At 38.3% G+C, this 16,974-nt stretch overlaps 1 protein-coding gene across 1 annotated transcript in view; it reads right to left on the bottom strand.

The window, feature by feature from the left end:
- The window catches only part of DYNAP (dynactin associated protein), a 36,865-nt gene extending 20,493 nt beyond the window's left edge, over positions 1-16,372 (bottom strand). Inside the window, exons 1-3 of the mRNA XM_068562462.1 lie at positions 16,351-16,372; positions 12,459-12,575; positions 12,325-12,380 (exon numbers count right to left, since the gene is read on the bottom strand). Coding sequence (XP_068418563.1) covers positions 12,325-12,380; positions 12,459-12,575; positions 16,351-16,372 — 195 coding nt within the window. The remainder of the gene's footprint in view (positions 1-12,324; positions 12,381-12,458; positions 12,576-16,350) is intronic.
- Positions 16,373-16,974: the final 602 nt, after the last annotated feature.

Here is a 16,974-nt window from a genome sequence, read left to right as displayed (position 1 = left end):
AACATGGGAAAGGAAATGGCCATCCACGTCCAGGAGGCTCAAAGAGTCCCATACAGGATAAACCCAAGGAGAAACACACCAAGACATAGTAATCAAATTGGCAAAAATTAAAAAACAAAGAAAAATTATTGAAAGCAATAAGGGAAAAACGACAAATAATATATAAGGGAACTCTGATAAGGTTAACAGCTGATTTCTCAGCAAAACACTACAAGCCAGAAGGGAGTGGCATGATATACTTGAAGTGACGAAAGGGAAGAACTTACAACTAAAATTACTCTACCAAGCAAAGATCTCTTTCAGATTTGATGGAGAAATCAAAAGCTTTACAGACAAGCAAAAGCTAAGAGAATTCAGCACCACCAAACCAGCTCTACAACAAATGCGAAAGGAACTTCTCTAAGTGGGAAACACAGAGAAGAAAAGGACCTACAAAAACAAGACCAAAACCATTAAGAAAATGGTCATAGGAACATACATATCTATAATTACCTTAAACGTGAATGGATTAGATGCTCCAACCAAAAGACACAGGCTTGCTGAATGGATACAAAAACAAGACCCATATATATGCTGTCTACAGGAGACCCAATTCAGACCTAGGGAAACATACAGACTGAAAGTGAGGGGATGGAAAAAAGATATTCCAGGGCTTCCCTGGTGGTGCAGTGGTTGGGAATCTGCCTGCCACTGCGGGGCACGCAGGTTCGAGCCCTGGTCTGGGAGGATGCCACGTGCCGCGGAGCAACGAAGCCCGTGAGCCACAACTACTGAGCATGCGCGTCTGGAGCTTGTGCTCCGCAACGGGAGAGGCCACGACAGTGAGAGGCCCGCGCACTGTGATGAAGAGAGGCCCCCGCTCGCCGCAACTGGAGAGAGCCCTCGCACAGAAACAAGGACCCAACGCAGCCAAGGATAAATTAATTAATTAATTAATTTATTTATTAAAAAAAAAAAAAGATATTCCATGCAAATGGAAATCAAAAGAAAGCTGGAGTAGCAATACTCATATCAGATAAAATAGACTTTAAAATAAAGAATGTTACAAGAGACAAGCAAGGACACTACATAATGATCAAGGGATCAATCCAAGAAGATATAACAATTATAAATATATATGCACCCAACATAGGAGCACCTCAATACATAAGGCAACTGCTAACAACCATAAAAGAGGAAATCAACAGTAACACAGTAACACAATAGTGGGGGATTTAACACCTCACTTACACCAATGGACAGATCATCCAAAATGAAAATAAATAAGGAAACCCAAGCTTTAAGTGACACAATACACAGGATAGATTTAATTGATATTTATAGGACATTCGATCCAAAAACACCAGATTACACTTTCTTCTCAAGTGCGCATGGAACATTCTCCAGGATAGATCACATCGTGGGTCACAAATCAAGCCTCAGGAAATTTTAAAAAATTGAAATCATATCCAGCATCTTTCTGACCACACGCTAAGAGATTAGAAATGAATTACAGGGGAAAAAACGTAAATAACACAAACACATGGAGGCTAAACAATACGTTACTAAATAACTAAGAGATCACTGAAGAAGTCAAAGAGGAAATCAAAAAATACCTAAAGACAAATGACAATGAAAGCACGATGATCCAAAACCTATGGGATGCAGCAAAAGCAGTTCTAAGAGGGAAGTTTATAGCTATACAAGCCTACCTTAAGAAACAAGAAAAATCACAAATAAACAATCTAACCTTACACCTAAAGGAACTAGAGAAAGAAGAACAAACAAAACCCAAAGTTAGCAGAAGGAAAAATCATAAAGATCACAGCAGACAAAAATGAAAAGAAACAAAGAAAACAATAGCAAAGATCAATAAAACTAAAAGCTGGTTCTTTGACAAGATAAACAAACTTGATGAACCAATAGCCAGACTCATCAAGAAAAAGAGGGAGAGGACTCAAATCAATAAAATTAGAAATGAAAGAGGAGAAGTTACAACAGACACCGCAAAAATACAAAGCATCCTAAGAGACTACTACAAGCAACTCTATGCCAATAAAATGGACAACCTGGAAGAAATGGGCAAATTCTTAGAAAGGTATGACCTTCCAAGACTGAACCAGGAAGCAACAGAAAATATGAACAGACCAATCACAAGTAATGAAACTGAAACTGTGATTAAAAATCTTCCAGTAAACAAAAGTCCAAGACCAGATGGCTTCACAGGTGAATTCTATAAAACATTTAGAGAAGACCTAACACCCATCCTTCTCAAACTCTTCCAAAAAATTGCAAAGGGAAGAACACTCCCAAACTCATTGTATGAGGCCACCATCACCCTGATACCAAAACCAGACAAAGATACTACAAAAAAAGCAAATTACAGACCAATATCACTGATGACTATAGATGCAAAAATCCTCAACAAAATACTAGCGAACAGAATCCAACAACACATTAAAAGGATCATACACCATGATCAAGTGAGATTTATCCCAGGGATGCAAGGATTCTTCAAGATACACAAATCAATCAATGTGATAACACCATATCAACACATTGAAGAAAAATAACCATATGATGATCTCAATAGATGCAGAAAAAGCTTTTGACAAAATTCAACACCCATTTATGATAAAAAACTCTCCAGAAAGTGGGCATAGAGGGAACCTCCCTCAACATAATAAAGTCTATATACGACAAACCCACAGCAAACATCATTCTCAACGGTGAAAAACTGAAAGCGTTTCCTCTAAGATCAGGAACAAGACAAGGATGTCCACTTTCACCACTATTATTCAACATAGTTTTGGAAGTCCTAGCCACGGCAATCAGAGAAGAAAAAGAAATAAAAGGAATAGAAATTGGAAAAGAAGAAGTAAACCTGTCACTGTTTGCAGATGACATGATACCATACATAGAGAATCCTAAAGATGCCACCAGAAAATTACTAGAGCTAATCAATGAATTTGGTAAACTTGCAGGATACAAAATTAATGCACAGAAATCTCTTGCATTCCTATACACTAATGATGAAAACTCTGAAAGAGAAATTAAGGAAACACTCCCATTTACCATTGCAACAAAAAGAATAAAATACCTAGGAATAAACCTACCTAGGGAGACAAAAGACCTGTATGCAGAAAACTATAAGACACTGATGAAAGAAATTAAAGATGATACCAACAGATGGAGAGATATACCATGTTCTTGGATTGGAAGAATCAACATTGTGAAAATGACTATATTACCCAAAGCAATCTACAGATGCAATGCAATCCCTATCAAATTCCCAATGGCATTTTTTATGGAACTAGAACAAAAAATCTTAAAATTTGTATGGAGACACAAAAGACCCTGAACAGCCAAAGCAGTTTTGAGGGAAAAAAACAGAGCTGCAGCAATCAGACTCCCTGACTTCAGACTATACTACAAAGCTACAGTAGTTAAGACAATATGGTACTGGCACAAAAACAGAAACATAGATCAATGGAACAAGATAGAAAGCCCAGAGATAAACCTAAGCACCTATGGTCAACTAATCTATGACAAAGGAGGCAAGGATATACAGTGGAGAAAAGACAGTCTCTTCAATAAGCGGTGCTGGGAAAACTGGACAGCTACATGTAAAAGAATGAAATTAGAACACTCCCTAACACCATACACAAAAATAAACTCAAAATGGATTAGAGACCTAACTGTAAGACCGGACACTATAAAACTCTTAGAGGAAAACATAGGAAGAACACTCTTTGACAGAAATCACAGCAAAATCTTTTTTGATCCACCTCCTAGAGTAATGGAAATAAAAACAAAACTAAACAAATGGGACCTAATGAAATTTCAAAGCTTTTGCACAGCAAAGGAAACCATAAACAAGACGAAAAGAAAACCCTCAGAATGGGAGAAAATATTTGCAAACGAATCCACAGACAAAGGATTAATCTCCAAAATATATAAACAGCTCATGCAGCTCAATAGTGAAAAAAACAAACAACCCAATCCAAAAATGGGCAGAAGACCTAAATAGTCATTTCTCCAAAGAAGACATACAGATGGCCAAGAAGCACATGAAAAGCTGCTCAACATCACTAATTATTAGAGAAATGCAAATCAAAACTACAGTGAGGTATCACCTCACACCAGTTAAAATGGGCATCATCAGAAAATCTACAAACACCAAATGCTGGAGAGGGTGTGGAGAAAAGGGAACACTCTTGCACTGTTGGTGGAAATGTAAATTGATACAGCCACTATGGAGAACAGTATGGAGGTTCCTTAAAAAAATAAAAATAGAATTACCATATGATCCAGCAATCCCACTACTGGGCATATACTCAGAGAAAACCATAATTCAAAAAGACACATGCACCCCAATGTTCATTGCAGCACTATTTACAATAGCCAGGTCATGGAAGCAACCTAAATGTCCATCGACAGACGAATGGATAAAGAAGATGTGGTACATATATACAACGGAATATTACTCAGCCATAAAAAGGAACGAAATTGGGTAATTTGTTGAGCCGTGGATGGATCTAGAGACTGTCATACAGAGTGAAATAAGTCAGAAAGTGAAAAACAAATATCGTATATTAACGCATGTATGTGGAACCTAGAAAAATGGTACAGATGAACCGGTTTGCAGGGCAGAAATAGAGACACAGATGTAGAGAACAAACGTATGGACACCAAGGGGGGAAAGTGGTGGGGGGGCGGGGGTGGTGGTGTAATGAATTGGGAGATTGGGATTGACATGTATACACTGATGTATAAGAGCTTGCTGTATAAAAAAATGAATAAAATAAAATTAAGGAAAAACAAAACAAAACAAAGAGGCCAGCATCAGATGAAAAAAAATAAAAATCAAAACATCTTTGTGTTTGTGCTTTGGCCTTTCAGTGTGATGACAACTAATATGACAGCTCCAGCTCTGTCATCTTTAGCAATTTTTTTAGGCCAGGACATTATCATAGTTCACTGTGTTGTATTGTGATTGAAATGATACCCCAACAGACAGCAGATTTCAAAGGCTTTTGTACAGTATTTAGAGCTGTATTTCCTATTAAACTTGATAAGATAATCATTCAAAATGCATAGAAGTTGTAAAAGAAGTTTTTGGGTATTAAGTCAAAATCAAACCAATACAGTGACTATGGGAAAAAAGTGATCAAAGTGAGAGAGTGAAAAAACTAAAACTATCTTCACATTTGTTTGAGAATCTACCTCTCTTGCCCTTCCCAACAAAAAGACAAAAGCTTAAATAAATTAAGAGGTTATTTTCCTTTCCCATAAAGAGAAAGCTGCAGGAGGGCAGTTCAGATATAGATGAGAGATAAGAAAATTAAAGTTTCATCTCTTGTTGAAGAATGTCACTAGAGCACACTAAATGGGTGCTGCTCTATACCTGGCTAGTTACTGACTCCGCCACATCTTGTTATTAATATTACTGACATTTCTTGTGAAGGGGTGCCTGTTCTAGTACACACCTCACTGGTCGCGTCTAATCCTCCTAATACCTTCCTGAATTAAGTATCATTACCCCATTTTCCTGATGAAATACCAAAGCATTTAGTGATAATTAGTTTTAAGATGAGTCTGTGGCTCTGCATTCATTCACCCAAGAAGTGGTTATCAAATACTTACTATATTCACTGTGTCACTTTAGATGCTGAGAAAATTTGGGAAAGGGAGGAGAGGGGAAAATATTTAGAAGTTTAATCTCTTATGGATAGAAATAAATTAAAAAAAACAACAACTAGAGATTCTTGTGACATGCCTCAGAATACATCAAGGCAGCAGGGTTGTTTACTAATAGCAGGAAAGGAGTGTCATTAATACCTGGAGCAGACTTGCCTACTAGGGAGAAGATGCTGGAATTTAGACCCAACTTATGATATATCATAGGCTTAGGAATTCCTGGGCAGAAGGCAAGACTTACAAGCTTTGCAGACTGAATCTCTGTCTGCGGTTCAGGCAAATGATCAGCATGAGAGAATTCAAAGAAAAATATCACGGCTTCTCAACAGGTACCATTCAATTGGAGAATGGATCAGGAGTTTGAGCATTCATTGCCATCTACGTCATGATTTGCCTATAGGTATCAGTGCTCTAGCACCTGGATAGCTGAGACTCCAGTCCTAAGGGATGGAGACAAGGCTTCCAGTCCTATTGGCGGACCCCAGGAAACAAGCTTATTGCTAGAACAGGACCTCAGAAAGGAGATCCAGGAGGATCTCAGGCCTACAGAATGAGTCGTAGAGAAAGGATTTGGACTTGTAAATGCCATCATCATAATTTAGTTCTCAGATCTAGGGTACCATTAAATGTTGGGATGAGCACTGATCCCCAGACCACAGTGAAAGTAGTACTAGTCATTCAAGTTCTTCCAATACATGATAGAATTGCACTTTCTATCCTCCTCTATTTCTTCTCAGCCTACTTGAGGTGAGGTTTATTCTGGCCAGAGTGGTCAGTAGAAGGTGTATCACTTTGAGACTGGAGCATTATAATGTTGAGACAAGTCATAAGCCATGGTCAATGGCAATGTTCCACAAAGAGGCCAGGTTCCACTAGCCTGAGTCTCAGAAAATGATAATGGAGCAGAGCCCATAGGTGGGCTCTGGTGACCAGCAATAGGCAAGTAGTGTGACCAGGAAATAAACCTTCGTTGTCATAAGCCATGACAATACCTGTGCTGTTTGTTACTGCAGCAAAACCTAAGCTATCTTGACTAAAACGGGGCTCCAAGTGGTCAGCAAAGGGTTGTTATACCTCATCTCAAGGCTGAAACATTAGATATCAGGGCATAGGAGATGAAGTAAGACTCCAGAACTCTAATGTTCAAAATTGGGCTTTACCTATCTTATCTGTCTCAGTCGTGGTGGCTCTGGAATTTGGGCAGGACAGAAACTGCTGTGAGATGCTGGAGTAGACTCAATTAGGAGGAATGTGGTGAAACGTACAGTAAATATGCAGAGAGTGATGTTGTTCAAAATACACGTAAAGCAAAAGCAGTGACAACTGCAGAACAAAGCCAGTCACTGAAGGCTTCTTGGAGGTATGAATCTTGAGCCAGATCTTAAAGTATATTGGAGGTTGGCAAAAAGAAGTGAAAGTGGGCAGCATGAGTGAAGAGAGCCTTTGAGAAAGGAGTAGAATTTGGAAGAATAATGTGTGTTGTCAGGAAGATGCCCGAGAACAGCCTGATTGTGGAGAAGAACTACAGACGTGACACTCCTTACTGATGGCCAGGCTCTGAATTAAAGGCTCTCATAAATCTCCTCCGCTGGTAACTACCGTAGCCTCATCACTAGCCTCCCCAGTCTACTCTCCTCCAAGGACATAAAATGATCCTTAAATGCCAATTACATCATGCCACGTCCCACCCAGTATTCCGAAGGATACCCACTGCATGTAGAAAAAAAAAAAAAAATCGCAAATCTCTAACAAGGCAAAAAGGCCCTGCAAAGTCTAGCTGCTCCTACTCTAAAACAGTAGCTTGCACCACTATTCCCTACTTTCTCCACCCTTCAAACATGTTCTTCTTTTTCATTAATTTATGGAAGCCTGTCTCAAGGTCTCTGTCCGTCCACTTGTGTTCTCCTTGGAAATTTATCCTCCACCCCTGATCCCCTTCCCCAGGCTCATTTCTACTCATCTGTGGCAGACAAAATAATGACCCACCAAAGATGTCCACATCCTCACCCCCGTGGATATGTTAGGTTACATGAGCAAAGGGGAATTAAGGTCAGAGATGCAACTGAGATGGCTAGTCAGCTAACCTTAAAATAGAGAGATTATCCAAGTGGGTCCACTGTAATCACAGGGCCTTTAAAAGCAGAAGAAAAAGACAGAAGTGAGTCAGAGAAAGAGATGTGACAATGGAAATAATGGTCAGAGAAAGGCAATTTTGGTGGCTTTGAAGAGGAGGAAGGGAGCCACAAGCCAAGGAATGTGGGTAGACTCTAGAAGCTGGATAAAGCAAGAAAACAGATTCTCCTCTAGAGCCTCTAAAAGGAACATAGCCCTGCCAGCACCTTGATTTTAACCCAGGGAGACCGATGTTGAACTTCTGACCTTCAGAAAATGTACGATAATAAAATAATAAATTTGTGCCTTTTTCTTTTTTTTGGCCGCACCACACAGCACGTGGGATCTTGGTTCCCAGACCAGGGGTGGAAGCCGTGCCCCCTTCAGTGGAAGCGCAGAGTCTTAACCACTGGACTGCCAGGGAAGTCCCAAATTTGTACTTCTTTAAACCACAAAGTTTTTGGTATTTCTTACAGCAGCCATAGAAAACAAATACACCATCCTTCATGTTTCAGTTTAAATCTCACTCTCTAATTTAAATTTATTCTTCTACTTTTATAATCTTCCCAGCACTGTGCTCTTTCTTAGTACTTATCATAGTTGGTAAATAGATGAAAGATAGATAGATATTACTTGTTTTTAATATTTATCATCCCTTTTGGACTCAAATTTCCACAAGAATGTAGACTGTGTGGTTTTTATCTTCATTGTATCCCCAGCACCTGGCACAGTGCTTTGGCCATTGTGAGCCCTTAATAAGGATCTATTGAATAAACACAGAAAAGAATTCCACAAACCTGCAATGCATTTTACTGTTTAAAAAAAAATTACAGAAAAAGAAAATTGAAGTTCAGAGAGGTTGAACAATTTACTTAAAAGTACACAGCAACTAAGTTGCAGATTTGGAACCTGAACACCAGCGATCTGATCCTGAGGCTCAGGTCTCCCTTATATAGGTCTGCAGCTGGGTCATTCATGGTCCATTTCTTAGCAGCACCTCTGGGGTGGACAGTCATTCTCTCTCAGTGAGATTCTTTTTCCTCAGTAGCTCATGCCTTTAAAGCAACTAGAAGGAGTTCTGCAGCTCACACTCAACATCTTCCAGAATTGACTGAGACCCACTGACTACAACATCTAAATTTGCACCAAAACTGGTTAAGGCAAAAAAAAATCCCAACGTTTACTCATAAAATAAAAGAACATTAGAATGCAGGACAATAAAGAATCTTAGCATTCTTTAATTTTCACCGTTAAGTGAAGGGATGAAGGACAGGAATTCTTCATGATTTATAAATGATTTATAAATATTTTATATATCAGATGATTTATAAATATATATATTTCAGAATTCTACTGTTATTTTTACAAATGTCACATTTTAGTCTTCAGAACAATTCATGGGGGGTGAGTTTAGTTTTCAACCCAGCATTTGGCACAGCGCCCAGGACAAGAACTTAATAAATGTTCAATGAAAAAATGATCTCATTTTTTTGGTATGTGCCTTTTTCCCCCAGCTTTATTGAGATATAATTGGCATATAATATTGTATAAGTTTAAGGTGTACAATGTGATGATTTGATACACATATACATTGTGAAATGTTTACCCCAAAAAAGTTAGTTAACACATTCTTCACCTCACATAATTACCATTTTGTTGTTGTTGCTGTTATGGTGAGAACATTAAAGGTCTACTCTCATAGTACTTTTCAAGCATACAATACAATATTGTTAATTATAGTCACTATGCTGTTATTAGATCCCAGAAACATATTCGCCTTATAACTGAAAGTTTTTACCCTTTGAGCAACATCTCCCCATTTCCCCACCCTCAGCCCCTGGCAACCACCATTCTACTCTCTGCTTCTATGAGTTTGAAATTTTTAGATTCTACATATGAGTGAAATCAGACAGTGTTTGCCTTTCTCCACCTGACTTATTTCACTTAGTATAATGTCCTCATGGTCTGTCCATGTTGTTACAAATGGCAGGGTTTCCCTCTTTTTTATGGCTGAATAATATTCCATTGTATACATATACCATTTTCTTTATCGGTGGGCACTTAAGTTGTTTCCATGTCTTGGCTATAGTGAATAAGGCTGCAATGCATATGGAAGTGCAGATATCTCTTCAAGATAGTGATTTCATTTCCTTTGGACATATACCTAGAAGTGGAATTGCTGGATCATATGGTAGTTCTATTTTTAATTTTATTTTGAGGAACCTCTATACTGTTTTGCATAATGGCTGTATCAATTTACCCTTTCTTCCACATCCTTCCCAGCACTTTGTTATCACCTATCTTTCTGACAATAGCCATTCTACCAGGTATGAGGTGGTATCTCATTGTGTTTCATTTGTATTTCCTTGATAATCAGTGACGCTGAGCACCTTTTCATGTACTTGTTGACCATCTGTATGTCTTCTTCAGAGAAATGTCTATTCAAGTCCTTTGTCCTTTTTTTTAAACTTGCATTTCCTTGCAAATCAAATCACCTCACACCAGTCAGAATGGCCATTATCAAAAAGTCTACAAACAACAAATGCTGGAGAGGGTGTGGAGAAAAGGGAACACTCCTACACTGCTGGTGGGAATGTAAATTGGTACAGCCACTATGGAGAACAGTATGGAGGTTCCTTAAAAAACTAAAAGTAGAGCTACCATGTGATCCTGCAATCACACTCCTGGCATATACCCAGAGAAAACCATAATTCGAAGCAGGAATAGAGATGCAGACAAGAACGGACTTGTGGACACAGTGGGGAAGGGGAGGGTGGGACGAACTGAGAGAGTAGCATTGACATATATACACTACCATGTGTAAAATAGATAGCTAGTGGGAAGCTGCTGTATAGCAAAGGGAGATCAGCTCGGTGCTCTGTGACGACCTAGAGGGGTGGGATGGGGAGGGTGGGAGGGAGGCCCAAGAGGGAGGGGATGCAGGTATACATATAGTTGATTCACTTTGTTGTACAGCAGAAACTAACACAACATTGTAAAGCAATTATAATCTAATGAAGATGAAAAAAAAAAAAAAGAAAAGATACACGCACCCCAGTGTTCACTGCAGCACTGTTTACAACAGCCAAGACACGGAAGCAACCTAAATGTCCATCAACAGAGGAATGGATAAAGAAGATGCGGTACATACATACAATGGAATATTACTCAGCCATAAAAAGGATGAAATAATGCCATTTCAGCAACATGGGTGGACTTAGAGATGATCATACTAAGTGAAGTAAGTCAGACAGAGAAAGACAAATATAATATGATATTGCTTATATGTGGAATCTAAAAAAAAAAGATACAAATGAACTTATTTACAAAACAGAAACAGACTCACAGACTTAGAAAACAAATTTACGGTTACCAAAGGGGAAAGGTGGGGGGAAGGGATATATTAGGAGTTTGGGATTAACATATGCACACTACTATTATGAAATAGATAATCAACAAGGACCTACATATAGCACAGGGAACTCTACTCAAATTCTGTAATAACCTAAATGGGAAAAGAATTTGAAAAAGAATAGATATCTATATATGTATAAATTAATCACTTTGCTGTACACCTGAAACTAACACATTGTAAATCAACTATACTCCAATATAAAACAAAATTTCAAAAAAGAAAACAAATCTAAAAAAAATAGAATAAAATTTGCATTTCTTTTTTTTTCTTCCAGTTTTATTAAGATATAATTGACATACAACACTGTATAAGTTTAAGGTGTACAGCATAAGGATTTGACTTCCATACATCATTAAATCGTGATTTGTATTTTTAAATTAAGTGTACCGGGTAAGGGTCAATCAAGTAGACAAAGATTAGGCAGTGACGCTACATTGCCAGCTTTGCCATGACCTTTCAGGACTGTGCACCAATGCACACGAATCCATTCATTCATTCATGCATCCCGCTAGTATTCACTGAGCTTTATTCTGTGCCAGGCCCGTGTTAAGCACTTCATAAGCATTTTACCACTTAATCCTCATGACTACATTTATGAGCAGGTAGTACTTAGTGACCCCATTTCACTCAGAAGAAAACTGAGCTTCTGAGATGTAAGTAACTTGCCCAAAGTCACACAACCAGTGAGTAACTGAGCCTCAGCTTTCTGAAAACGATGCTTCTTTGAAAACCCAAGTTGACTGCCAGCCCTTAGACGCAGCCTCTCCACGTGGCCTCAGGCAGAGCCTCCCCTGCCATCTGCTTGCGCCATCCCCATTTAAAGTCTTGCCTTTAAATGATTCTCAAATCAGGCATCTGTAGCTGTCCTCCCGTCTCTCTTTCTTTCTAAGATTTGAGAAAAGACCAATGGAGAAATCTTTTTTTTCACCATTAGCTCTTAGCTAAAAAACTAGAAAATTAAACAAAGATGAAAAGAAAGTATAAACACCTGACATCCACAAGGCCAGGAAGTATAATGGAGGGTTCTTTCCTCTCTCTCATTTTTGATAATAACAATTCAGGTTTAAGTAACATGTGAAAATTAATATAATTAAAATTAGAGAGAAAGTGTTCCTCACCAGGCTCAGTGTTGGATGACCCCAGGTCACGCCTTCCCTTCTCCGGGTGTCAGGCCCTGTGCAGATGCCGCCTCACCCAAAGTCCATGCCACCCACAGGGCCAGGCCGTCCGGGGCCTCCCAGTCCCTACTGACCAGAGACGCCTTGTGTCTCCGTGGGTGGAGCGTCACACTTTGTCCAGGTAAGTGCAGTTGCCGTAAAATCCAGGTCAGCCACACAGAAAGACCTTGCTCCAGGGATTAAGGGAGGAGCTGTGGAGAGATGAAAATCCAGGCCGTAAGCATTACCACAGGTTTGGGTGTTCAGGTTTTTGGTCCTAGAATGAGACTCAGTCTGTTACTGGCTTCTAGGCCGTGGATCCAAAATGGTGACCACAAAGCCACCCCTAGCCCATGATGATTAGAGACTGTCATCTTTCCATCAAAGAAGCCCTCCAGCACCCTTCCTTAAGTAGGAAGAAAAGGCATCTGTTTCCCAAACCTAGGAAAAGAGTCATTTATTTATATTTATTTAACAAACCCTTAAATAGTACTTAATAAGCCCTAGGCAAAGGTTCTAAGCACTTTATGAACATCAGCTTATTTAATTCTCAGAACTATCTTAGCAGATATTTTCCTGATTTTACTGACAAGGCACCATTTTTGAGGCACAGAGAGGTTAAACAGCCGGTTGGGGTCACACAGCTAGGAAGCAGTGAAGCACAATATATACCTAAGCAGTTTGGTTTCAGAGTCCCTTCCTTTAATCACCACACTGTGCTGCCTCATATTTTAAAATAGCATGATATTTTCATATTAAAACAATGTCCCAAATTCCTGAAACACTGGCAAAAATTTTAAGTCTTTTAAACCTAGCCAGTTCTCTAGATCCTATAAAAACCCAGAGTGGTTCCTGCAGAGTCTCCCTGCTGACAGTCTCTCTAACCCACACTCAGCTAATATTTCGCTTCCTAACCTTCTTCATGGTCCTCCCTTCAGCAACAGCTTTCCATTTCCTGATGAACTGAGTTCTGACTCCTCCTGTCTGGCTTTCAAAGCCCAGTGGTCCCGTCTCTCAACTGTTCAACTGTATTTCTCACGACCCTCCTCTCCTGCACGCACCTTTTAGCCAAGCCAAGCCCATCTCCTCAGTGCATGGAGACCACCCCGTGGGGACTTCCCCGAAAGCCTCAGCTTCTCTGAGTTTCCTTGCAGCCGGATTCCTCCTCTGAGCTGGGGTCAGAGTTTTCCGTTACGCACAAATGAACTCTGACTTGAACTGCTCACTCCGCTTCTTGTCTCCTTCCAAGTGTGCATCCAGCACTGAGCCTCAAACTGGACTGTCCAGAGGTCAGATCTCCTGTGTGCTCCCTTCTCAGTCTCACATATATGTAGAATCTAAAAAAAAAAGGAAAAAAATGGTTCTGAAGAACCTAGGGGCAAGACAGGAATAAAGACGCAGGAGTAGAGAATGGACTTGAGGATACAGGGACAGGGAAGGGTAAGCTGGGACGAAGTGAGAGAGTGGCATGGACATATATACACTACCGAATGTAAAATAGATAGCTAGTGGGAAGCAGCCGCATAGCACAGGGAGATCAGCTCGGTACTTTGTGACCACCTAGAGGGGCGGGATAGGGAGGGTGGGAGGGAGATGCAAGAGGGGGTGGATAAGGGGATAAATGTATACGTACAGCTGATTCACTCTGTTATACAGCATAAACTAACACACCATTGTAAAGCAATTATACTCCAATGAAGATGTTAAAAAATAAATAAATAAAATAAAAAAATAAAATGACCTTTTCCAACTGATATACCAAGTAGTAAAGTTTATCTACTTGAACCTGTAATTCATCACATAAGATCACATTCTGAGGTCCTGAGGTTAGGACTTCAGCATGTGAATGGGGCAGGGGGAACAATTCAACCCCTAACATCCAATATCCTTCACCATATGGTCTTAGTTGACACTTCCATTCTAATATCCTATTACACTACTGTCTTTGTCCTTGTGAAGAAGCCATAATGAGAATTATTTCCCCGATTTATCATTCATAAATTGAGGCAAAGTACAGGTGAGTACTTACTGAAGGTCTATAAACTCGTCGCTACAAAAGCGTACAAAAGAAAGAAGCAGAACTGTTTCAGCCTTCATTAAAAAGCTTTACCCTGTTCCATTCCACTGCATGATCAAGATCTGATAAGAATCTAGGAATAAAAATAAGCTGGACAGGGACTTCCCTGGTGGCGCAGTGGTTAAGACTCCGTGCTCCCAATGCAGGGGGCCTGGGTTCGATCCCTGGGCGGGGAACTAGATCCCACATGCATACCACAACTAAGAGTTCACATTCCACAACTAAGGAGCCCACGAGCTGCAACTAAGGAGCCCACCTGCCGCAACTAAGACCTAGCAGAGCCAAATAAATATATTAAAAAAAAAATAAGCTGGAAAACAAAGTCTCCTCTCCTTCTTGACAAGTTGTAACATGTAACTCTCTAGGAAAGCAAATTATAAATAATTTCACATAATATATAGAAAAGCAGGAGCAATGTTCAATAATGCTCTGTTATCCTAGAGACTGTAAAAGTGGAGAAGACAGACAACTTTGGAGTCACACAAGCTTGGTTTGAATTATACATCTGCCATTTATGAGCTCTGTAACTTTGATATAGTTCTTACTTTCTTTCTTCTTTTTTATTTTATTTTTACATTATACTTTTACTTTATTCTTTACATTATGATGGGATATGATCATTATAATATATTATATATTATATCATTATAGTATATATTAAATAATACTAAAGTGTTAAGTAAAATCAAAATCTTTCTCCTGTTATAAATTTCCATCCATGAATACTCCTAAGAAATAACATTAATATTTTATGTATTTCTTTCCAGTCTTTTTTCTATAAATCTACAAATATAGAAGGTAAATGAATAGGTTTTTTACACAAAAAATAATTATACCAAATATATAACAAATGCAACTTGATTTTTACCATGAACAGAATGTGGTAGATTTCTTTATATAACATTTCATATAGATCTACTTCATTCTTGTATTTTGAATGCTACATAATATTCAACGGCATGAAAAATCTACAGTTTATCAAAAACATTCCGTTGATATACTGTGGGTGTTTTCAATTTTTCACTATTACAAATAGCAATACAATGAACATCAATATTTCTTTAAAATATATTTCTATAAGTTAAATTGCTAGATCAGAGTATGTGCATTTCCCATTTTTTACAGGTCCCACTGAATTGACTTTTATAGAGTTTATATCAACAGCAGTATCAATCTTTTCATATTTTGCAAATCTGATGGGTGAAAAATCATATATCTTTATAATGTTAATTTGTGTCTTTTTTAGAGAAATTGGCAACGGCAATATCATATGGATATATTGGCCATTTGTTATTTCTTCCATTGTAAATTGTCTGTTTATATACTTTGCCCACAGGTCTATCATTTATTTCTTTTATTACTTATTATAAGTAACTTTTTTACGTGGCCGTGAATCCTTTTTCTTTTCTTTCAGCATAGTGGTTGAGAACAAGGATTCTGAAATTAAACTGATGGAACAAAATCTGACTTCTGACACTTTTTAATTATGTGCTCTTGTACCAGTTACTTAATCTTCCTGTGTCTATGTTCCTTCCTATGCATATATTGATATTAAGAATACTTACCTCCTAGAATGTTGTGAGAATTGAGCGACTACAGTTGAAAGTGATTTAACAATGCCTGGCACATAGCCATCACTCAATAAGCCCTACTTATTATTTTGTTTCAAAAGACATGATTGTTAGCCTCAATTAATCTCAGTTTCTTCACCTATAAAATGAGATGATGAAACCTACATTATAGATTTATTGTGGAGATTAAATAAAATAATAGGACAGTAATAGACCCTCATAATATAACAGCCCTTTTAATCATCTTGCCTAAAAATTGTTAAATAACAGAGAATGTCACCACTTAGCTTCTGGCTGGATGTTTTTGCAGCTGCTACTTAAATAATGGTGAGAACTTACACTTCTTGAGCATTTCATACATGCCCGAGATCAAACTAACTGCTTCATGCATATGGTCTCATGTAATTCTCAACACCTATGAGGTAGGTACTGATATTGTCTCTATTTTATAGATGAAGATACTGAGGTATAAATAAATGTAAAACTTGCCCAAGGTCACATGTTGGTAAGTGGCAGAACAGAAATTAAAACCATAGAATCTGATTCCAGAGTTCGTGACCTTAACCACTATACTGTGTTGATCGCTTGGCAATGATAGATAGAACCCATGAGAGCTTTTTACCTTTGGTTTTAAAATAATAGATGAAGTCCCCTATTTTACATGTAATTTAAAAAGAGGAATAAAACATGTGCCATATTACTTGCTTTAAGTTTTCTGTGATTGTGATTGGTGATTGGTTGTGCTGATTGGTTTCCAATACAGAAATATAACAGTATTTCCAAGTTAGATTAATTTTTGGCCCCCTATAAAATCTTACATGGTTATCAATTATCTTTCCCATGATGACAAGTCTACCAAATAACAAAATGGGAAAACAGAAAATCAATAAAATTTGTATAAATAATATTTATTTACAAATAAATTTTTACAAGTAAATTCTGAGCTTGAAATGAATTATCAAA

The sequence above is a fragment of the Eschrichtius robustus genome, chromosome 14 (assembly GCF_028021215.1).
Source record: "Eschrichtius robustus isolate mEscRob2 chromosome 14, mEscRob2.pri, whole genome shotgun sequence".
NCBI lineage: Eukaryota > Metazoa > Chordata > Mammalia > Artiodactyla > Eschrichtiidae > Eschrichtius > Eschrichtius robustus.
Note: the sequence above shows the minus strand (reverse complement) of the source record. Positions and strands in the feature narration are given on the sequence as shown.